This window comes from Bufo gargarizans, chromosome 2 (genome assembly GCF_014858855.1).
Source record: "Bufo gargarizans isolate SCDJY-AF-19 chromosome 2, ASM1485885v1, whole genome shotgun sequence".
Taxonomy (NCBI): domain Eukaryota; kingdom Metazoa; phylum Chordata; class Amphibia; order Anura; family Bufonidae; genus Bufo; species Bufo gargarizans.
Genome location: NC_058081.1, coordinates 154,858,460 through 154,883,332, shown reverse-complemented (window position 1 = coordinate 154,883,332; position 24,873 = coordinate 154,858,460). Strand labels below are relative to the sequence as shown.

Genomic DNA, 24,873 nt, shown 5'->3' with positions numbered 1-24,873 from the left:
TACACCGGCCCCCGCTCACTGTAGTATCTAATCATATCTAAATTGTGGGTATTGTTAAAGTATTCCAATCATCTTAAATCTAGCGTTGTACTACTTACTACTAACTTCTTGGCAGTCAGGAGGCCGGGTGGGCGCTCGTAGCGTAGCTCACTACGTCACGCGCCTGCTCCGCTGACTTTATGAATGAAGCAGGCACCGGGCCTCGCTGCCATTACAGAAACAGATGTCAGGCCCCCATTCACTACACAGGGACACTGTTATGGGGGTAGGTATCTGTGGATGACACATAAGATAAGATGCCCCCCCACAACAGTGCCATCCACAGATGCCCCCCCACAACAGTGCCATCCACAGATGCCCCCCCCACAACAGTGCCATCCACAGATGCCCCCCCACAACAGTGCCATCCACAGATGCCCCCCCACAACAGTGCCATCCACAGATGCCCCCCCACAACAGTGCCATCCACAGATGCCCCCCCACAACAGTGCCATCCACAGATGCCCCCCCACAACAGTGCCATCCACAGATGCCCCCCCACAACAGTGCCATCCACAGATCCCCCATAATATTGTCATCCACAGACCTCCATTAGTTCAAAACCCACCAAAAGCACACCTTTTGGTTCAAAATATTTTTTTCTTATTTTCCTCCTCAAAAACCTAGGTGCATCTTATGGGCAGGGGCGTCTTATAGGGCGAAAAATACGGCAATTAATTATGACTTTTTGTGAATTGGGACATTTAAACTTTAAATCTAGTAGGAGTCAGAGTCGGTTCATTTTTTGCCGACTCAGAGTACCCAAAATTGCCTCCGACTCCTCGACTCCGACTCCACAGCCCTGCACATGCATCCGTCATGAACGGATCCGTTTGCATTATCTGTAACATAGGCAAGATGGATCAGTCTTGAACTCCATTGAAAGTCAATGGGAGAGGGATCAGTTTTCTATTGTGCCAGATTGTATCAGAGAAAACGGATCCATCCCCATTGACTTACATTGTGTGCCAGGACGGCTCAGTTTCGTCACGCGGACACCAAAATGCTGCAGGCAGCATTTTGGTGTCCGCCTCCAGAGCAGAATAGAGATGGAACGGAGGCAAACTGATGCATTCTGAACGGATCCTTTTTCCATTCAGAATGCATTAGGGCAAAACAGATCCGTTTTGGACCGCTTGCGAGAGGCCTGAACGGATCTCACAAATGGAAAGCCAAAATGCGAGTGTGAAAGTAGCCTTAGATGACGGAAAGGACAAAAAGAATTCCATATTGTTAATAAATAAAAAAAAATTAACTCAAAATAAGTATAATGTAAGAATAAATAAAAATTGCGAAAATCACAGACTTCACAAAAGTGACTGTCACAAGTATCTATATGCAAGAGCATTCCCTCAGGTATTCATATTGTGGTCCAAATCAAGTGATATATTGTCTACACACCTTCTCCTGCTCCTTTATCCAGCTGCCTTTTGCCAATTCCAACTGTTCTTTTATCGTGCATTCCCTTTCTTTCTCCCACTGGGCCTTTACGTCAAACAGAGATGCTTGGTGTTTCAATTCTAGCTCCATTGTCTGAGTTTGCGCAGACTTTTCCATGTCTTGCAGTTTTTCTTTCCACTTGGAAAAAAATAAGATACAATTTAAAATTTTTAGTTTGGCATTGTAACCATTTTATATTACATTATATCAACAGATCAAAACATCGAAGTACCTTTTCTTCACTCTGCTGATACTCCTTTTTTATGCTGTCTCGGAGATTATCTTCTAGAGCATCCTTCTCTTTACAGACTGCTATATAACATTCCTGCACTGCTGTCATCTCATTGGTCAACTCCGTGATCCGAGACCTGCAATACATATATTCTGGTGTGAAAGTACTGTAATTACACATCAACACCTATTAGATAGAGGGAATTGAAATGTCTTACTGTAAGTTAGCTATTTCAGCCTCATAAGCCCGACACTGATATTGCTTCTCCGCTTCAAATATCTCACTCAATTCCATTCTTATATGGTTCTTAATGTCTTCGTGATGCTGTTCATATGTGCGCTCACACCTGCAAACGCAAGGAGTCATAAGTCAACACCGAATATGAACATTTGTACAAACATGGAAGCCTCTGCTGCAAAGATTTCCAACATTGCAATAAAAACTGCACATTAGTACTGGAGTCTCGCCTATGGGAACACAGGGCATGAACGTGAATGTCGGCCAGATCTGCCGATTTCGTCAGAACCAGTCGACCATCTAAAGTGTATTGGGGTGTCCCAACTCCCCCTGAAGACGGATGTCCGGAACAAAATAAACATTTAACCCCTTAAGGGTACTTTCACACTTGCGTTGTTTGATTCCGGCAGGCAGATCCGTTGCCTGAACTGACTGCCTGATCAGGCAAACTGTATGCAAACGGATGTCATTTTAAATGCATTGCAATACCGTATCCGTTTTTTCGGCGTCATCAGGCAAAACGGATCCGTTTTAATTTTTAAAGGTCTGCGCATGCGCAGACCGCAAGGACGGATCCGGCATTCCAGTATTTTGAATGCCGGGTCCGGCCCTAATACATTCCTATGGAAAAAAAAGTCTTCAGTTTTTTTCGTCGACGATAAAACCATAGCATGCTGCGGTTTTCTCTTTTGCCTGATCAGTCAAAATGACTGAACTGAAGACATCCTGATGCATCCTGAACGGATTGCTCTCCATTCAGAATGCATGGGGATATGCCTGATCAGTTCTTTTCCAGTATAGAGCCCCTGTGACGGAACTCTATGCTGGAAAAGAAAAAACGCTAATGTGAAAGTAGCCCAAGTACCATACCCATTTTAGGTTTTGCATTTTCATTTTTTTCTCCCCATATCCCAATAGTCATAATTTTTAAAATTTTCTGTTCATATAGCCATAAGACGGCTTATCTTTTGCCGGATACATAATTTATTCCGTCCGCCTCTCGGCATGTTTGTCGTGCTGCAGCCAGAACTCCAGCCCGCCCCCATTATAATTAACGGGGCCGGAGCGGATCAACGGCGGCACAAGTGCACTAGCGGCAGCACGGAGCAGGCAGGCTGTTCACCTGCCGGAGAAGTGAAAAAGAATTATTCTTTTCTTTGCATCGCCCTTTTCTGACAGCCACTGAATGAGGGCTTGTTTTTTGTGAGACAAAATGTATTTTTTTTTTCTGTTACAGCATTCGCCGCAAAGGAAATTTTTAAAAATATTTAAAGACTTCAGACATTTTCAGATGCAGCGATTCCTAATACGTTTATTTATTTCTTTTTTGTTTAAACCCCTTAGGAGTCTACAGCCTGGGATCTTTTGAACCCTTGTCCTATTCAGCCTAATGCTGCGTGCACAGCTTGGCAGGGAGTTTACCCTGGCAGACCTGGGAAGCTTCAGAAGCGTCCATGCTGCCATGGTAACCTATCAGAGCCCCGCGACTTCACTGGTTCTGGCTCACAATCACTGATGGAAATCACTGACCAAAACACTGATGTGTGAATGAGACCCTACACTAAGGAATCCAATATATTGATCTCGTCAAAGCCGAAGAGTTAAAGCTATGCGCACATCTGCGGCGGAGGTTCCAGCAAAAATAAAAGGAACCTGCAACAGTGCTAAATGTCTGCACTGACACCAGAACCAAGCGGACCCCAGTATAGTGAAGGGGATCGAGCAGGGTCCGGCATATGATCTGGCCATTCAGGTATTCTGATCCCATGGCAGAACAGAATACTGAAATCTAGGCACAAGGGTGCACCTAGCCTAAGCACAAGACACAAAGCTTCTGTTAGCACCTGTCAATCGACTCCTTCTTATCTTTATCAAAGTCTTCAAACATTTGTCTCATTTGGCTGCAGAGTTGCTGGTTCGCGGCCTTCAATTTCTCCTCATTTGTGGCAAGTTCTTTAATACACAGCAAATGTTTCTACAGAGAATAAAAATAAACAATTGTGGACAATGCGAAAAGAAAGAAATATCTTGGTAAAGATGGCAAGTTGCATTAGTGATTTGTATTTAAACAGACCACAATTCAAGTTGCAATTGTATTAGATTAAACAAAATTACTACTACTACCACCACCGGACGTTGTATTTTCTACCTCAATTTCTTGCTGCAGCTGTTGCTTTTCCAATTGCAGTCGTTGAATCTCCTGGTCTGTATCAGCTACTGGTCTAGGTGGAGATGTAGAATCCAACCGTCTATCAAAGTTATTTGAACTGGCCTACCATCCAAAAACAAAAGTAGAATGGAAATAAAGCCAGTCATTGTCGCCTAGATAAACGTATACAATGCAGCATGACCTACATACAGTACACACCCATCCAGAGACAGACATAATGCGTTAGACTCTCACAAGTACAGCAGACGCTCACCTTGCAGTCCTTGGTCTCGTTTTCAGCACTTTCCAGTAACTTTTTCAGTTCCTCAGTTTTTAACTGATATCCTTTCAGATCCGATTGCAGCTGAACAATTTGCTGTCGTTTCGCTTTGTTACTGCAGAAGGAGCGTTCAAGTTCTGCTTTCAGCTCCATAATAACCTCCTCAGATGAAAGATCTTTCCTAAGACCATTAGTAGGCATCACCCTAGAAATGCAAAACAAAAAAACATTATAATATTAACATAGCAAATAATGGAAACATGAGAGCATCACAATGTCATTAAGCTGAGTACCCCAAGGGCATACGAGACCGGAGGTTGGCTGCAGTGGTTATGTGCCTTATACAGCTATGTCACCGCTTCAGTCTGTAAAATGAAACCAGAGGTGAGGACCAAAGCTGCAGAATTGGAAACATTGGGGGAACAAAGTGGTAAAACTAGAGCTCATCTGGTAAAGAATTCAGCAACCAGGGTACATCTATGGATACTTAGGAAACATCCCATAAAAAAAAAAAAAAAAAAAAAAAAAAAAAAGAAGGACAGAATGGTGTGACACACTAGCAGAATAGGGACAAGAGTCACACTGGCTAAAGGGGGGCAAGAGACCAAGAGGTCTTGATCGGAAATTAACAGAACTGAGTAGGCTTTAGGCTGAATGAGAGCCAAAACAGACTGCGAACACAGGCACCTTGCGAATGGAAGAAAACAATCAAAACAGGCCACAAACCAGACAGAGGACTGTAGTAGACATTCCAAAAAGCCGTGGAATGACAAGATTTGTAGGCCAAAAGCCCAGAAGAGGCAAGACTGTTTGAGTAAGTCCTGTCTGATAGAAGCCACCTTGTCATTGGTAAATGGGCCCAACATATTCTTGATTTAAAAAACACGTGCAAAGAGCTTCTAATTTTCATATAGTAAGTACAGCAATTTATACATCATAAAAAACAGATTTTGACCGAAGCGACTTTGGATCTATGATCCGAAGCTCATTTTGCTCACCACTAATCGCGGTAATGCAGTTTACATTTACTCATGTTTTCTATGTTTGCATATGTTTTTATGCATGAAGCAGTGTGCTGGTACTTTTAGTTCTTGTTTGCTTTTGCACTGCAGCCATGGTAGTGTACACCTGCACCCGCTTTATATATAGTTTGGAAGTGCTGGTTTACCTCTCCTTTGCACTATTTTTAAAGGAGTGACTTCCCCTATTTAAACCGTGCACTCCCTGCTCATTTGCCTAGTGCTTTTAATCAGAGTAGCCCATAGTTGGATTCTAAATTGCCCTGAAATTTGTAGGCCAAAAGCCCAACAGAGGCAGGACTGTTAGTATAGGTCCTGTCTCATAGAAGCCACCTGGTCACTGGTAGATGGGTCTGACATTCTTTATCAAAAATACACACAGGGCAGAGGGACATACCGCCTGTGCAGCTGGTTCAGCTGCACAGGGGCCCAGAGAGGGAGGGGGCCCATCCCAGTGCTAGCAGAGATGTGTTTTCTTTCCTCCCTTCCTCTGCCAACAGGGTAACCTGGTAACCTTGGGGTGCTGGTAAGAGGTAGGTGCATTTGGGGGGTCCCGATTAGGACCACTGTGTATCTGCTGTTCATGCTGCTTAAACTCCATAGCTGAAGGACCTGTGATGAACTCCTAGTCATGTGATCTTTTCAACAGTGGTAGTGGTGGTAGGACCTGTGATGAGGTCACCATCATGCAATTGGTGCAGTGCAGCAGTGGAGAGAAGTCGAATAGACCTGTGATACCATGGAATGAATGAGTAGCCAGAGAAATGCTGGGAGATGTGGTTAACCCTTATTAAAACTTCCTCCCTGCTTAGTGGGAGGGAAATATGTTATTTAACTGGGACTGTATGTTAGAACTGCGGAAGGGAGAGGATGGGTGTTAGTTACATTGGACTGTAGGTTATAGAGGATTGGGGCAAAATGACTGTTATTTACATAGGACTGGATATTATACAAGACTAAGAAAGATGGTATTTACATGGGACTGTATGTTATAGAACTTTGGAGGGGGAGGACTGATGTTATTTACATGGAACTGAATATTATAGAGGACTGGAGGGCAGTGAACACATGCGGGGTGCCATCTTTAGTAAGGTAGACTGACCCGTCCGGTGATGCACAGGTAAGCCCTTACCTGTGCCTGTACAGGGAGCCGGTCTGAAATCAAATGCAGTCACTGGGAGCAGGCAATTCCAAGAACAGCCCGATGAAGGCCCCCGGCGGCTGTTCTCAGAACTGCCTGCTCACAGTGACTGCATTTGATTTCAGACCGGCTCCCGGCAGAGGTAAGGGTTTACCTGTGCATCGCCGGACGGCGAGTCTACCTTACTAAAGATGGCAGCCCACATGTGCTGGCAAACACTGCGAACTGACCATCACTGATGGAGGGTAAGGGGTGATGTTATTTACATGGGACTATGTGTTGGAGGGGGCTGAAGGAGGGGATTCAAGTTATTTATATGGGACTCTATCTTCTAGAAGACTAAGGAAGAGAGGTTATTTACAAAGGACTGTATCATATAGAAGACTGGTGGGAGAGGACTGGTGTTATTTACATGGGACTGCATGGTATAGAAGACTGTAGGGAGAGGACAGGAATTATGATTCATGGGGGCACTACAAAGAAGATTATAACTCCAGGGGGTACAGCAGGGGGCATTATAATTACAGGGAGCATTGCAGGGAACATTATAAATACTGTGGGCAGTGGTGGGGGGCATTACTACTACTGAGCGCTCTATAGAAGTGCCTTATACATTGGCCTTATTTCTATTAGGGGTGCCCTATAGGAGGGCTTTAAAAGGGCATCTGTCATCAGATTTGTACCTATGACACCGGCTGACCCGTTAGGCTACTTTCACATTAGCGTTTTTGCTGGATTCGGCAGGGTTCAGCAAAAACGCTTCCGGTACTGATAATACAACCCAAGATGGATCTGTCGAACTCAATTGAAAGTCAATGGTGGATGGATCTATTTTTTATTGTGTCAGAGTTAAATGGATCTGTCCCCATTGACTTGCATTGTGGGTCCTGACGGATCTGTCTTGCTCCGCATCCCAGGACGGAAATACTGCGGTTCACTCTCCAGTATTACAACGGATAGGAATGCATTTTGGAGCACTCCGTTCTGTTCAGTTACGTTTTGTCCCCATTGACAATAAATAATAAAGTGTTTTTTCCAGTATTAAGAAGCTATGACGGATCTCAATACCAAAAAATATTAACGCTAGTGGGAAAATAGCGTTACATGTGCGCTTGGCAACTGAAGGCATCTGTTACCATGTTCATATGTGCCTGCATTTCTGAGAAACATTATGTTTGAATATATGCAAATTAGCCTCTAGGAGCAACGGGGGCGTTGCCATTACACCTAGAGACTCCGGTTTCTTTGCAATTGCCGCTTCCTGACTACTTTGACAAGGCCTGGCAGTGAAAAGGTCATCACAACTAGCCATGTCAAAGTGCAGAGGGCGAGGCAGTTACAGAGAGAGCGGAGCCTCTAGGTGTAATAAAACATCATTTTTCTCAGCAATGCAGGCACATAAGAACATAGGACCAACACAGATGTCTTCAGCTGCCAAGTGCACATGTAACAGGTCTGCCCTTTAATCGTGCAAGCATGAGGGAGTTTTTTTTATCTTTATATTCCTGTGAAGGGGGCACATATCTGGGCATAGCTACCGTGAAAGGGCGACATCTGGGCATAACTAGTGTGAAGGGGGTATAAATCTGGGCATAGCTACTGTGAAATGAACGCATATCTGGGCATAACTGCTGTGAAGGGTGCACAGTGTGGGCATTACTACTATGTGCAGGTACAAAGGGGAAATAATTACTACGTGGGGGCATTAAGGGGACTGGGTGTGTATAATTATGCTCTGGGCGGAGTAAGAGGCATGGCCTAGTATGAAAAAATATACTGTAAACATATTGACCTATATTAACAAGATGTTTTTTTTTTTTTTTAACGCATATATGTTTATATTTGTATGTGTGGTTGGGGGGCCCAGGTACATTCTTTGCACAGGGGCCCTTTGCTGCCTGTGTCCGCCCCTGGTGCAAAGAGCTTCTGATTTGCATGTAGCAAGTATAGCAGTAATGCAGTTAACATTATTTCATGTTTTCAGTGTTTGCAAGTGTCTTGTGCTGCTACTTGTAGTTCATGTCTGCCTTTGCATTGCAGCCATGGTATCATGCAACTGAACTCTCTTTAGCTATAGTTTGGAGGTGCTGGTTTAACTCTCTCTTGCAAAGGGGACCCATATGGTGTAACCCAAGGGGGAAGAATGTGCTCCACTAGAGTGAAAACTCCAAGACCAACCCCTGCTGAAGAAAAACTATAAAACTGGAATAGAAAGAACAGGAGGAAGAAAAGGCTATGTGTATTAGCAAGATGAACAGGAGGACGAACTGAAACCACAGAAAGAATAGAGAATAGATCCTGGATCGGACTGGAGTCACCAAGTGGGCCACCACAGCTAGGCGCGTGTAGATAGCGCCTTCCAGCGTCCGGGCTCCATAGGAACGCTGGATGAACTGCACGCTGGTGGCTGCAGAAAGGCTCCTCAGCACCAAAAGAACTAGAAACAGGAACACAAGAAAAAAAGCCGAGTCACGCGATCACAGTTACACCACGTGGGGTGCCGATCCTGAGCGCGGAATACACCGCACCGCAGAAGACAATCTTCGGGGTCAGGTGAGAAGCTGTACTACAGGTGGGACGCCCCTGTAGTAAGCGAAACCCAGTCTCTTGTGAGTAGAGACTGTGGAATAAAATAACATTATATTAACTTATGTGACACTAACGGGTCTATAGAGGAGTATACCCACTGGGAACCCTCATTACGTGTCGCACGGCTTACAATTCTGGGGATATATCATTGAACTGACAACACTTAGCATCTTGGACCATTGCCAGCAAAACCACATACAGGCTGTTATCAATAGGAGCACGAACTTTATAGTACACCGACTGATACTGATGCAACTTCAACAACTGCATGTGTTATCATTAATGTCTCCCTAACCTACTAACCGTGAATTATAGTTACTATAGACCTGGTGCAACTCCTCCCACTTTTCATGTTTTATGTCTACATTTTATGATGTTTTTTTTTTTTATGACATTTGATACAATTTTATTAAGAATAAATGTTATTTATTAGCATAACTTTTTAATTCAAATATATGAAATACAGATGGCGAGTGCCTGCTATTTTGTTACATAAAGATTTATCCCAAGGAAGTGACCAGGTGAAGCACTTTAAAGCAGATCACCGTTGCCACAGTGATAGGAGGGGTGAGTCACAATAAACAAAAGTATATTTACTAAACTAAAACCGATTAGCTCGATAGTAGGGTACTTTTACACTAGCGTTTTTGTTTTCCAGTATCGAGTTCAGTCACAGGAGCTCAATACCGGAAAGAAAACTGATCAGTTTTATCCTAACGCATTCTGAAGAGAGAGCAATCCGTTCAGGATGCATCAGTTCAGTGCCTCCTAGGTTTTTGTACGGAGAAAATACCGCAGCATACTGCAGTTTTCTCTCCGGCCAAAAATACTGATCACTTCCCGGAATTAATTTACATTGAAGTGTATTAGTACCGAATCCGGCATTAAGCGTTCCGGAAAAACAGACTGCCTGACGGAATCCTCTGCCGCAAGTGTGAAAGTACCCGTAAGAGAAGCTAACACTTTTTCTGCTTAGTGTTGCCTCCTAGTGGTTTCACACAAAACTATATTATTAATCTGCGCTGCTTCTACTGCTCTATAACATGCTGCATTTTGTGCTGACAGATTCTATATATGCTGGACACAGGTACAAAAATTATTTTTGGGGCATCCCAGACGTGGGTGATAATGAAAAATTTATGAATATGTGGAGAGCTCATGTCCTTTCTAGGAAAAATAACTACAACGCTACATTACTTAAGACAGAATTTATAAAGTACCTGTTGAATCGTGATTTCTGCCAATTAACTTTCCTAATTCCCAGATCCACATAAGAATCGGATAGTTCTTGTTCCTCTTCACCACCGACAAAAACTCCCAGTTTGGCAGCAGACTCGTACATGGTAATTTGCTCTTTTAATTCCTTTATTTCAACCTAAATAATAAAAAATATAAAAAATGATGCATTGCATAGTTCAAGTTTATATGACTAGCAGCCAATAAAAATAAAAATAAAAAAGTTCCATCCCAGTATTGTTTGAAAGAGCTTACACTTTGTAGGCAACTGTACAACTACGCACTGACCTGCAAAGCCTTGTTCATGCCGTCACTTATTAGTTTCGAGGATTGCAACTGCTGAAGCTGCATCCGTAACTGTGTAGTCTCCTGAATCGAGCCTAAAAAGTATAAATGAGTAATGAAGAAACTCCACTTAAAGGGAGTCTGTCACCAATATATGACCATATACAGCGCTTACATGGCGCTGTAGCACACCTATACATGAATGTAACGGTACCTTTTTTTTAATTTTCTTTAGACATCCAGAAGCAGGAAAAACTATGTTTATTTCATATGTAAATGAGCACTCGCAAGTGCCCAGGGGTGGCGTTCAGTGTGTAGGAGCCTAGGCTGCTCTGCTTTTGGCTTGGGAGGAGTAACTCTAAAAAAAGGCAGACCTCCCTAGGTCTGGCCAAGATCCCGCGCCTGCGCACTATGATGCCCATTGTGGGCACAGCATCAATTTAACTAGTGTGCATGCCCCGCCCTGGCTAAGCAGTGCAAAGGCGCGGGATCTCGGCCGGGCCTAGGGATGATACAAGGGAATAGAAGGGCGGGCAAAGGAAGAGGCTGGGGGAGGAGTAACGGTAAAAAAAGGAGAGCAGCCTGGGCTCCTACACACTGAACACCGCCCCTGGGCACTTGAGAGTGCTAATTTGCATATGAAATAAACATATTTTTTCCTGCTTCTGGATGTCTAAAGAAAATAACAAAAAGGTACTGTTACATTCATGTATAGGTGTGCTACAGCATCATGCAAGTGCTGTATATGGTCGTATAGTGGTGACAGACTCCCTTTAATGACTTAAAAATATATAATATACAGATCAGGTGCATCATCTAGTCATGCTAATAAATGCTCCAGGGTCACATGCACATATGCCTACGAGAAGCTGCTCACGTCAAAAGCTCTGCCATTTGTGCTATGGACCCTTCTCCCTTCCTAGTTCACTAGCAGGATCACTGTCTGGCATGTGCCACAGCCCTTTCACCACTCGCATTACCTCTGCCATGTTGGTACACTTCTACACATGGAACTTCATTGCTGAGGCTGCTGTAATCACAGGACATCATATTCCAGCTATTACCCTCTACAGACACACAGACACTTGCTATAGGGCTCGTTATGGTTGAAAGACATAAAAATAGCTTAAATAACTTAAATATACCTTATACACTGTCTCAACAAATCAGGAAGCAAAGTGCTGCAGCCTTCAAGTGGATGTGAACAGCAAAAGGGGGCAAATGTTCTCATTCGTCATTAGAAGCGGTCACTAGAGGTGCACTTTAAACATTTTACAGCATACCAAATACTATAATCCCTAACAGCCAAGACTTATTCTGAGCAAGAATCCATTTTGCCCTACGTCTGTGATTTATATTTTCAGCCAATTTTGACTGGTCCACAATCCACATACCAAGGTCAGTACAGTTCTACCACAAAAGGTAATGTTTAAAGGCCGTCTCCCACCTGTGTGCAGGAGGTTAGCACATTGCTTTTGACTTTCTTCCAGGCTCCTAGTCAGGCGGTTAATAATGTCAGTTTTCTCCAGCTTGATTTCTTCTTGGGTTCTCTCAGATTGTTTCAATCGTTGCTCCAGGCGACTACAGATCTCATTCTATTTGAACAAACAAGAGTTATGAAGAAACATGAGCAACGCAGAAGTAAGCAATACAGTACATTCCGAAAGTCTTCAGACTCTTTCACGTTTTTTTATTTTGCTATGTGGCGGCCTTGTGCTAAAATTTAAAAATAAAATAAAAAAATAATAATAGCCTTTGCTAGGACACTAGGAATCTAGCTCTTGAACATCTCCGAGATGTTTTTACAACTTGACTGGTAAATTCAGTTAAATGGACATGATTTGGAAAGACGCAGCCCTGTCTATATAAAGGTCTCACAGCCGACGATGCGTATAAGAACAAAAACTAAGCGACGAGGAGGAAAGAACTGCCTGTAGAGCTCAGAGAGAAGGAGATGGGTACAAATAGCATTTCTGCTGCACTGAAAGTTCACAAGAGAACAGTGGGGAGATTTATCAAAACCTGTGTAAAGGAAAACTGGCTTAGTTGCCCAAAGCAATCAATTTAGGCTACTTTTACACCTGCGTTCGGTGTGGATCTGTCTTGTATCTGCACAGACGGATCGGCACCGATAATGCAAACGCTTGTATCCGTTTAGAACGGATGAGTTTGCATTATTCTTTTTAAAAAAATTGTCTAGGTCAAAACGAATCAGTTTTCAATTGCACCATATTGTGTCAGTGAAAATGGATCCGTCCCCATTGACTTACATTGTAAGTCAGGACGGATACGTTTGGCTCCGCATTGTCAGGCGGACATCAAAACGCTGCAAGGAGGCTACAATACTGACTAGTCAGATGTTTTTTTCAGCTTATACACTAGTGTTCCATAGAACTACAGTATAAGCTGAATTTGCTGTTATCCTATGTTGGCCTGCCACCTGCAGGCCAAATAGAAACTGCAGCTCTAATATTCTGGGTCTCTCCAGAGAGACTCAACGCATTACAACAAAGGACCGGTTTAATCACTACACGGCATGACCACTCCATTTTAGGGGTTAAACGCCTGCCATTGGCATTATTGCCGGTAGCGGACATTAGCCACTGGCCTCTGCTGTTTGCAACAGTAGAAACCCGCCAGCTATGGTGCCTGCTGCATGCGTGAGTGGACTCCATGTTTAAAGACTCTCCCAGTGCTGTACATGTAAAGGCGGTTTCCGAGACTTTAATACTGATGACCTATCCTGTGGATAGGTCTTCAATATCTGATCGTGGGGTCTGACACCTGGGAACCCCGCCAATCAGCTGTTTGAGAAGGCACCGGCACACAGCCTAGGAAAATCTGAAGACGACAACGGAGTTTCTGCAAGCGCCGCTGCCTTCTCAAACTGCTGATTGGCAGGGGTGTCGGACCCCCACCAGTCAGATAATGATGGTCTATCCTGAGGATAGATCATCATTATACAAGTCTCGGAAAACCTCTTTAAAGAGGACCTTTCATTACAATAAAAAATCTAAACTAAGTATGCTGACATGAAGAGCGGCGCCCGAGGATCTCACTGCACTTACTATTATCCCTGGGCGCCGCTCCGTTCTCCCGGTATAGGCTCCGGCATCTCTGGGAGAAAAAAACCTGTTGCGATTGGCCAGCAGTACAGCCTGGGAGAGGGAGACCAGGAGAACAAGAGCAGGCTCCTCCCGGTTGAGCCGAAAATTTGAAGATACCGGAGCCTATACCGGGAGAACGGAGCGGCGCCCAGGGATAACAGTAAGTGCAGGGAGATCCCTGGGCGCCGCTCTCCATGTCTGTATACTTAGTTTAGATTTTTTATCGTAATGAAAAGGTCCTCTTTAATTAGTTTCACTCTACAATTATCAATGGAACTTGTTTTACTCAGTAAGGAATAAATGAAGCTGCATCATGATTCTACATCGCCATGGCCCCAGTAAGACTGCTATATGCTGCTACATCCTCACTGAACATGGGGCTCTCACAAACCATACCTGCTCTGTTAGTGCAGCGTTAACCTCATCCAGCTTCTGCTGCAGGGAAAGCAATTGCTCCTCATTCTTCTTCTTAAGCATGGATACAACAGCCTCATGTTGCTCCCTGGCTCTGTGGATTGAATCAGAACGCCGCAGGTCCATGACTTGCTGCTGCATACTGTCCATTGCAAGCTTGGAAACTTTCAGCTCCTTCCTTAACTGAACAAAATGCATGGAACATTTCAGAACATTGATGTAAATGACAACCAGCTCCTCTCTCAAGAGGTCCACAATGCTAGTAATTGCTCAATAATATTTTAAGTTGTACAAAATTTTGCAGCTTTGTTATAGAAGGCGAAATCTGACACATTTATGCTAAATAGAAAAAGAAAGACAAAACTACATAAGACAACACCATGATGCAAACCCTGGTAGGCATAGAGTTCCCAAGGATGCTCCAGTTATGGTGTAGGACTCCGGAACAACCATGTAGATTGCATGCCAGTTTAGTTCAGTTCCTGCTGCATGCCTTCACCGGACCTGCTTGTATGTTGCCATACAGTAGGAAGATCATAGAAAAATCAAGAATGTTTGATGGGTCATTGATCTTCATGAAGAACACCAATATCCATAAGACTTCATTGGTGTAATAGCATCTACAGCTTACAAAACTGTACCTCAAGATAATACAGGCATACTAACCAAGGAAGAGACAGGTACAATTTCATAACGCACAGATGCTATTATATCCTGAATAATATCCAGGAGGTACTGGCAAAGGCAGATTGGCCACAGACCTTACAGGGAAATTTCCCAGTGGGCCTATGCCCAGGGGGCCGTCTGGGTCCTCCTGACGGCCGGCCAATGGAAGTTTCTGGGGATGTATTTTGTGCTGCTGGCACTATTTTGTGATGGGCTGTGGTATTTGGCTCTGTTGTGGTGGTATAATGTGCCACAATATGGTAATGCTGGCCCTGCCTTCCATCAATTTGGATCCAGTTACAAAATGGGGCCACTTTGAGTATTTTTTCCAGGGCCACTTTAAGTTCCCAATCAGCCCCTGGGTACTGGCATTCTTCATGAAGAGCAGCGTGCTAGCAAGTATCCTTGATTTTTCATGCTCTTCCCTTTGCTTTAGTATGACTACTGGAAGAAGGAGGATGTGTCTTACAAGACATCACCATTTTATATTGATACAGGGCAACCTGCTTCCAATGTGGCTCACAAATACTGAGTCTCTTACCCTTAACTTAAAGGGACACTTCTGCAAGAAAAGGGTATTTTTTTTAACTCAATATTAATACAAAAAGGGAATAACTCTGCGGTGATTAATTTTTTTTTTATCGTTTAGAGTACAACAGATCCGTAGCACTGGAATAACAATATGACAGCTCTATCATTCTCTTAATAGGCCTAGGTCAAGAGGCCTTATCAGTGTAATTCTCTAATATCCACATATAGGCTATTAATATGCGATCATTTTTTTTTTGTAGTGTCCCTTTAAATAAGTGGACATTTCACTCACTGTCTAGACCAGGCATGCTCAACCTGCGGCCCTCCAGCTGTTGCAAAACTATAACTCCCAGCATGTCCGAACAGCCTACAGCAGAGCATTGGGGGATTTGTAGTTTTGCAACAGCTGGAGGGCCGTAGGTTAAGCATGCCTTGTCTAGACTAACACATCCAGCCAAATACCTGAAGAAATCTGAACTGAGCCCAAATATACAAATCACTAGCCTCTGCTTTCATATGCAGCACATACTGGCATCGCTGAAGTGGTCACTAATTGTGGAAAATTTAACAAGAGAGGTTTTCTGTTTTGTTTTTTTATAACTCATAGACAACTTCTTTAATAGGGTAACTGTCATATTTTTTTATTTGCTAGTTTATTAGAGCTAGGCATGTGTACCTAGCTCAAAAGCTCTTTAATTACCTTATAATAACAGCTTTGCACTGCTCCCTTAAAAGACTGTTACTAGGGCTGTCTGTCTCCCAACTTAATGTAAGCAGAAGACAGAGGGGCGGCCCTTCACACTGCACACCTGCATTAGGCTTCAGAGTGAGGAGGCGTGTCTCTCAGTAATCCAATCTGATTGGCTGGCAGGAAGCTGCTGGCTACAGCAAGTGTGTATGGGAAGTGGGGGGGAAAGCAGTTTTGGCCTCAGAACTGGCAGTGGAGCCATCTTGGGAAGGTCCTCAAACTGTAAATGTTTAAACTCAAGGAAAACAGTGGTAAGTGAAGAAACTAAAAGTTGCTTTATGCAAAATGCTGCTGCAGCAGTAACATGCCAAAATGTATTTTTTTTTTATGAAACAATGACAGTTACCTTTTAAATTGACAAATTGTAAAGTATAAAACCTTTAAAAAAAAATAATTTAAAAAAAATATACCAGTTTAACTATCTGATAACTATAATTCAAGGATTACATACTTGCTCATCGTTTGTGGTCAGACCATCAACGGTTCTCTCTAGGGCAGTTATCTGGCCGCGTAGCTGAAGCTCTACTTCTTTGGCATTTTGAAGCAAACTCTGTGATTCTTGTATACTCAGTATTGCTCCATCCTTTTCATCTTAAATGTTACAGAAAGCATAAAGCATAAGGTATTGCATAGGGAGACCCCCCCACCAGCATGAGTATGATAATCGCCCAAGATGCTGTTGTTACCCTAAAGCATAAGTTGCCAATGTTCTAGGACAGTGGTGGTAAACCTATGGCACGGGTGCCAGAGGTGGCACTCAGAGCCCTCTCTGTGGGCACCCATGCCATGGAAAAAGTCTATGACGTACCAATATGCCTCAGACTTTTCCTGCCATTCATCAGCGCAGGGAGCACTATGAACAGTACAGGCGGCGCACGGAATGTAGGCAGGCTATTATAGCTAAATGATAAAGTACATGGAAGATATATGTTGGACTGTAGTATTTAGGTTAAATTGCAGTGTCGGCACTTTGCGATAAATAAGTGGGTTTTGGTTTGCAGTTTGGGCACTCGGTCTCTAAAAGGTTCGCCATCACTGTTCTAGGATCTAGCAACGGCCACAAGATATCATGCATCAGTAATACCTATAGCATCATACAATGGGTGAATGCTGGTTTAGCCCACACAAAGGCTCGTATCACTGTGTGCACAGAATATACGCTTTACCTTTTACTATAGTAAGCTGATGACTCAGGTATCTTAGCTGCCGCTCACTTTCTTCTAACTTTGTAGTTAATTCTTCTAGTTGTCTCCCTCGCGCCTTGTAAAGAACTTGTAGCTGTACAAATTGCATATTATTCGATGTACCTAAAAATACATGAGAAGTCATTTCATAGTTTTTCAAAACTAGCCATTTCTTTACAAGAGAACTAGAAGTCCATCTTACATTCACCAGTATCCAGGAACTCTCTCTGGAGGTCCCCATAATTGTCATCTCTCCTTGGAGGATCTTGGCTGGATGCATCTTTTCGTATACCATTTATTTGGTATGGATTGTATTTCATTTGAATGGGCTCGGAGATCTGATGGCCATTTCCTTCTGATGCAGGGAACATCTATTAATAAAAAAAAAAATTACAAAAATACACTCAATCTAATGTACGTAATTTACTGAAAAATTTAACTGGAAAACAATGAAGCATTGCCATTAACCACACATTACTAAAGTAACAGATTTTCCATTTTAAAAGGGAACCTGTCACACTGAACAAGGGGTCTGAGCTGCAGGCAGCCCGTTATAGACGAGGAGGAGCTGAGCAGATTGCTATATAGGTTTGTGGGAATATATTTAGTACAATTTTTATTTCAGTCGCTTAAATTCCAGCTCATTCTGGGCTTTGATGTAAAGGAGGCGGTCCCATCAGTGATTGACAGCTATCTCTGTATACAATCACCGATAGGACAGCCCCCACGAATCCTCTCCATGCACGCAACTCCTTTACTTTCATTTAACGGATGATCTATCCTCTGGATAGATCATCAGCTTCTGATCGGCGGGGGTCCGACACCCGGGACCCCCGTCGATCAGCTGTTGGAGCGCCGCTGCCTTCTCAAACAGCTGATCGGCAGGGGTCCCTGGTGTCGGACCCCCACTGATCAGAAGCTGATGATCTATCCAGAGGATAGATCATCAGTTAAAACAAAGTGCAGAACCCCTTTAAAACCATCTTTAAGCTGAAACACAGCACCCTTTCCAAATAAAGGAAAGCCCAAGAATGACAGGTTCCCCTTTAAAGCCCTTTGGCAATATTCATAGATTTAAAAGGGCTTGTCCAATAAAAACCTACCCCCTATTCACAGGATAGCAATTAATGGTCTGATTGGTTGACATCCTATTGGTACTCCCCTGTGGATAGGGGATAAAAGTATGATGCGTGATGGTTTGACTGCTGGGACCCGCACCTATATCGGGAACGGAGCCCCGCAAAATGGTGGCTGGAGGACTCCGGTCCGGCCACCACCAAGCACTCTCCCCAATGAAGTGAATGGGAGTGCACCATACATGACCGGCCACCGTGCCCATTCACTTCTATGGGCCTGCCGGTAGCCCCACAGATAATGAATGGAGGGCGGCCGCGCATGCCAAGTGCCCTCGCCACCACTTTCGGGGCTCCGTTCTCGATATTGGTGGGCACCTATAAAACAATGGGGGCATATCCTAGCAATATGCCCCCAATGTCTGTCATGAGACAACTACTTTAAGCAATCAGAGTGAAACAATACGAGTAGATTGACACAGCGATGTGAGTAAGCAATAGGGCATGGAGGAAAGCTGCACGGACCATTTGTAGAACAACAAGTCATGGACAATATCCAAAGAGTGGAGGTGAGGTCCATCAATGACCAAACAACATCCAAAAGTCTTTATTAAATTTATAATAAAACCCATACAGGAATTACAGTGGGCTTGAGGGAGAGCTGTATTGGCTAGAAACATGTAAGCTCACTGTGATTTTATATAAACTAATAAAACCTTTAGGATTTTAATTGTTGGGCACTAGAAATCCCATCTCGCAACCAGAGTCCAGCTTCTATTTCTGGAGTCTGTCAAAACTGCTGACAGCACTATACAGGTGACGGGATGGCCATGAAGGTTGCACTAAAGAGAAATCAAAGGACCACCTCGTGGGCACTTGTGGTCACAGAGCTGGGGGTGGATAAAAACTTTAATTTCTCCATAAAGCAACCTGTATGACCATCACACATAGTATGTTTGCCATCAGCAGTTTCGAGGGGTCAAAATAGACTCCCTTCAAACTGCTCTTGGGAAAAAAAAGGACAATTTGTCTGTTAGTTTTGATAAATAAGGCCAATTCTGAAATCTCTGAGCAGCATTTAGAAACCAGATTTTACCTTCACAGACACGTCTCAAGATTACATTTGGATGGAGTTGGAGTATAAAATGCTTTCAGTTACAGACCTGGAACTGCTCATGTTTATCCTCTGAAAAGCCTTCTCCCATCTGATGTCCATTATTGGTATATGGCTGAAAGTCTTCTGGAAGATGATACAATTCACTTGTTGAACAATGGTCCGGTCCATCATAATGACCGTCACTGTGAAAGCTTCCTACATTGGAGTCATTATTTGCAGGTTCTTTTGGATAGCTGTATTTATTATGGAAGTGATTTTCTCCTTTGCCCCTGTTAAGAGCTCCCCACCCATTGGGAATTTCTTCTTCCACCTCTTGGTTTCTAGGAGGTCCATTTTGTAGGCCCATATATTGAGCAGAATTTGTTTGGTCGCTATAACCATCTTGATACTGCCAAGCAAAAAACAGAAAATCAATAAGAACAAGACAACCTTAGGCTACAAAAAGTCAAGTCTTGAAGGAACTTACATTTTGGTGAGAAGACATTCCTTCATGTTTGTCCCAGTGATCCTTAGGGTTCCAGTGCGGATGCCTTAACATAGGAAAGTAAATGGTCTCTCAACTTTAGAAATAATGGACAATGAAAATAATACAAAATGTCCAAGTGTAAGCTACAACTTACTGTTCAGATAAGTCATGGTCACTACAATCACTGAAGTTAGCTTCTGAAGACGAGCAGAGGCTGTCATCAAGCATATCATGAGGAAGGTCTGTTAGGAGCTGCTGCAACTGTAGAGAGAGATAAGACCATCATAAATATCCAGCAGTTAAGCTACTTTCACACTGGCGTTTTGGCTTTCCGTTTGTGAGATCCGTTCAGGGCTCTCACTAGCGGTCCAAAACGGATCCGTTTTGGCCTAATGCATTCTGAATGGAAAAGGATCCGCTCAGAATGCATCAGTTTGCCTCTGTTCAGTCTCCGTTCCGCTTTGGAGCTGGACACCAAAACGCTGCTTGCAGTGTTTTGGTGTCCGTTTAATGAGACTGAGCCAAACGGATCCGTCCTGACACACAATGTAAGTCAATGGGGACGGATCTGTTTTCACTGACATAATCTGGTGCAATAGAAAACAAATCCGTCCTCTATTGACTTTCAGTGGTGTTCAAGACGGATCCATCTTGGCTATGTTAAAGATAATACAAACGTCCATGACGGAACAGCACAAAACGCGAGAGTAAAAGTAGCCTAAGATACCAGACAGTAAGAGAGAAATTTGGAGGAAAAAGGTTTTCTAGTCACAATCTGCATTTTATGCCGCTTTCACCAAGTCTACAAAAAAGGGGCGTTACATGGACAGGGGCTTCAGCCCCAGCAGATTCTTCATTATTTACGATAAACCGTGACGGAAATCTACGGCTGTAGGTTTTATTCTGGCACACAGAGAGCCTGTACCTCCTCTGGATAGATCATCAGCTTCTGATCAGTGGGGGTCCGACACCAGGGACCCCCGCCGATCAGCTGTTTGAGAAGGCAGCGGCGCTCCAGCAGCGCCGCGGCCTTCTCACTGTTTACCGCCGGCCCACTGACGTCACGACTAGTGTCATCATAAATGTCACGCCCCTTATGGCAGCCCAGTCCCTATCAAGCCTGCACAGAGAAAGGGGCTCCACAGTTTTCATAAAAAACTATTGAAAAAAGATTTTTATGTCAAAATGAGTATAATGCAATAATAAAAAAAAAATTGCCCCCAAAGGAGTCCCTAGCCTTTAGGTCAAGCCCATTTCCCACTGAGCCAAGCTACCTCATTGAACAGGGCACGAAGAATACAAAACACATATTAAATGTGGTGCAGTGTAAAGCATATACATTTTCCAGCTTGGTAAGTCTCCTCCATAGTTCAGTGTATTCATGAGGGGAATGTTCCCCCACCTCACCTGGACTGACGGGGTGTTGTGCATGCAGATAGAAAGCAGCTACCTATGAATCTCGGATGGGAGGCAGGGAGGGGTGGGGGAGGGTGTACTTCTATCATGAATACACCAGACTCAAACTATACACTTGGTATATTCGTTGATCACTCCTAGTAGTTAAATCACTTAAATGGCACAATATTTGTGTCGTCGTGCCCTCTTGGCTTATAGGAGAGCAGTCCAGTCCCCATACTATGCTGCACTTACATAGGGAAGCAGAGCCTGATGACAGATCCGCGTTAGGTTCTTAAAAAGGTAATTAGAGTAAGTCTAAAGCCTTAGGCCTCATGCACACGACCGCTGTTTGGGTACGCATCCGAGCCGCCGTTTTGGCGGCTCGGATGCGGACCCATTCACTTCAATGGGGCCGCAAAGGATGCGGACAGCACTCCGTGTGCTGTCCGCATCCGTGGCACCGTTCCGCTGCCCCACCAAAAAAATATAACATGTCCTATTCTTGTCCGCGCTTTGCGGACAAGAATAGGCATTTATATTGCCGGTGCCCATTCCGTTCCGCAAGTTGCGGAAGGCAACACAGGCGGCTTCCGTTTTTTGCGGATCCGCGGATTGCGGACTGCAAAATACAGAACTGTCATGTGCATGAGGCCTTATTCACACATCAGTGATTTCTATCAGTGATTGTGAGCCAAAACCAGAACTGGAGTCTCCACAGACATAAGGGCAAAGGTCGGCACTTGTTCTGTGTTTAGAGCCGCACCTGGTTTTGGCTCACAATCACTGATGGAAATCACTGACCGAACACTGACGTGTGAATGAGGCTCCACAGGGGTTGTGTCTCAGCTTTCCAAAAATCCTGAACAGCAAGCATCCTAACTGTGCAGAAATGTATGACCGCGTAATAATACAGATTCATATTGAGAAGTCTGGGAAACATGGACTGAAATGCCTGCTGTAGTGGGGAGGGGAGCTTTCCCGCAAAAGGCCATAACTAATGCCTGTATTACACTGGCCGATAGTTGACCAGATCATTGCAAACCAGTCAGTATGGGGAGAAGTGATGGCATTAGTGGTCGCTCCCAGGGGTCAAGTCCTGGGAAAAAAAGTGTGGGAACTCACCCAAGATCCACTGCAACCCCCCCCCCCCCCCCCCCTCCAAAAAATAAAAAAGCACAGAAAATCTAGCATGCTGTAATTTGTGTCGCTGCGGACTAAAAAATAAATTAAAAAAATAGCACTTTTAGAATAGTTTGTCCTGGGATTCGATCTCATGACCTCTACACAGCAGAAGCAAGGCATATGCCCTCACAGCTATGAAAGCTGTCTAGCTTGCTACTTAAAAAAAAATATATATAAGACTTCTACTGTAGGTAACTTTGCCCACTGTGTATGGATGTAGCAGAGCTGGGTGTGTTGGGGCAGCTGTCATGTGTATGGTTGTACACTAGGTATCAGTACACAAGGTATCAGTAGAAGTATCAGAAAAAGAAAAAAAAACACTTTTAGTTTGTCCTGGGATTTGAACTCATGACCTCTACACATTACAGGCAAGGCATTTACCCTCACAGCCATAAAAGCTGTTGAGGTAGTTGCTTAAAAAAAAAAACTAAGACTTCTACTTATACCTAGTGTACTGATACCTAGTGTACAACCATACACATGACAGCTGCCCCAACACACCCAGCTCTGCTACATCCATACACAGTGGGCAGCTGTCATGTGTATGGTTGTACACTTGGTATCAGTAAACTAGGTATCAGTAGAAGTCTTATAAAAAAAAAAAAACACTTTTTAGAAAAGTTTGTCCTGGGATTCGAACTCATGACCTCTACACATTACAGGCAAGGCATTTACCCTCACAGCCATAAAAGCTGTTGAGGTAGTTGCTTAAAAAAAAAAAAACTAAGACTTCTACTTATACCTAGTGTACTGATACCTAGTGTACAACCATACACATGACAGCTGCCCCAACACACCCAGCCCTGCTACATCCATACACAGTGGGCAGCTGTCATGTGTATGGTTGTACACTTGGTATCAGTAAACTAGGTATCAGTAGAAGTCTTATAAAAAAAAAAAACACTTTTAGAAAAGTTTGTCCTGGGATTCGAACTCATGACCTCTACACATTACAGCCAAGGCATTTACCCTCACAGCCATAAAAGCTGTTAAGGTAGTTGCTTAAAAAAAAAAAACTAAGACTTCTACTTATACCTAGTGTACTGATACCTAGTGTACAACCATACACATGACAGCTGCCCCAACACACCCAGCCCTGCTACATCCATACACAGTGGGCAGCTGTCATGTGTATGGTTGTACACTTGGTATCAGTACACTAGGTATCAGTAGAAGTCTTATATTTTTTTTTTTTTTAAGCATTTACCTAGACGGCTTTCATGGCCGTGAGGGTAAATGCCTTCCTCTGATGTGTAGAGGTCGTGAGTTCGAATCCCAGGACAAACTTTTCTAAAAGACATTCTAAATGATCTCGTAGTAAAGGAGATGATGTCATTAGGGGGCGGGGCGCCATGAGAGGAGTCGCAGGCAGCGGCACCGCACAGACAGCTTCCTCTCAACTGAAGCCGCCCCTCCTCCCTTAACCTGCCCTGCACAGTGCGCTCCGTCTCCCCCTGTGAATCTGATTCAGCCGTGTTCTCCTGGCTTGAGGCTGAAAGGGAACGGCGTTCCTGCCATGAAAAAAGTGCAGGAACGCCGTTCCCATGCGTTCCCCCTCCACTCGACCCCTGGTCGCTCCTCCCTATACTGTGGAGGAGATTGCTGCATTTAATATCAGCAGTCTCCTCCACCAACGAGCAGGCGATTGGCAGGAGTGAAGCGTTCCTTTCTGCCAATCACCTGCCTTATTGCCTGGTGTAATACTAGCCTAAGGGTCCACACATCAACCATATGAGTTGATTGGCACTAGTTTAATACAAGCCAATGCAATTGGGGGGGGTGCAGTGGGGTGTTTAGACAGGCCGATGAAGGGATGAACAAATTAAAGGGAACCTGTCACCGGGATTTTGGGTACAGAGCTGAGGACATGGGTTGCTAGATGGCCGCTAGCACATCCACAATACCCCAGTCCCCATAGCTCTGTGTGCTTTTATTGTGTAAATAAACCGATTTGATACATATGCAAATTAACCTGAGATGAGTCCTGTCTCTAAATCATCTCACATACAGGACTCATCTCAGGTTAATTTGCATATGTATCAAACCGGTTTATTTACACAATAAAAGCACACAGAGCTATGGGGACTGGGTATTGCGGATGTGCTAGCGGCCATCTAGCAACCCATGTCCTCAGCTCTATACACAAAATCCCGGTGACAGGTTCCCTTTAAAGGGCAGATTTATTAAGCCCCGCATCTTAGACACCAGTCTTAAAGGGATTCTGTCAGCTCGTTTTCAGTTATAGAGCTGCGGACATGCACGGCTAGATCGCCGCTAGCAAGGATGTCCGATTATATATATATCTCTAACGGACGGCACTCCGACAAGATGATAGTGAAG

The 24,873-nt window shown here is 43.9% G+C and overlaps 1 protein-coding gene across 4 annotated transcripts in view; it reads right to left on the bottom strand.

The window, feature by feature from the left end:
* Positions 1–24,873, bottom strand: part of CEP152 (centrosomal protein 152) — a 64,184-nt gene that overhangs the window by 34,670 nt on the left and 4,641 nt on the right. For all 4 annotated transcript variants that reach the window (XM_044279624.1, XM_044279628.1, XM_044279626.1 and 1 more), the window contains exons 3-18: positions 20,108–20,214; positions 19,954–20,017; positions 19,534–19,875; positions 17,500–17,668; positions 17,280–17,420; positions 16,565–16,704; positions 14,151–14,351; positions 12,095–12,242; positions 10,651–10,742; positions 10,347–10,501; positions 4,372–4,582; positions 4,098–4,220; positions 3,793–3,923; positions 1,929–2,057; positions 1,712–1,847; positions 1,441–1,617 (exon numbers count right to left, since the gene is read on the bottom strand). In XM_044279624.1, the coding sequence (XP_044135559.1) occupies positions 1,441–1,617; positions 1,712–1,847; positions 1,929–2,057; positions 3,793–3,923; positions 4,098–4,220; positions 4,372–4,582; positions 10,347–10,501; positions 10,651–10,742; positions 12,095–12,242; positions 14,151–14,351; positions 16,565–16,704; positions 17,280–17,420; positions 17,500–17,668; positions 19,534–19,875; positions 19,954–20,017; positions 20,108–20,214 (2,466 nt within the window). The remainder of the gene's footprint in view (positions 1–1,440; positions 1,618–1,711; positions 1,848–1,928; positions 2,058–3,792; positions 3,924–4,097; positions 4,221–4,371; positions 4,583–10,346; positions 10,502–10,650; positions 10,743–12,094; positions 12,243–14,150; positions 14,352–16,564; positions 16,705–17,279; positions 17,421–17,499; positions 17,669–19,533; positions 19,876–19,953; positions 20,018–20,107; positions 20,215–24,873) is intronic.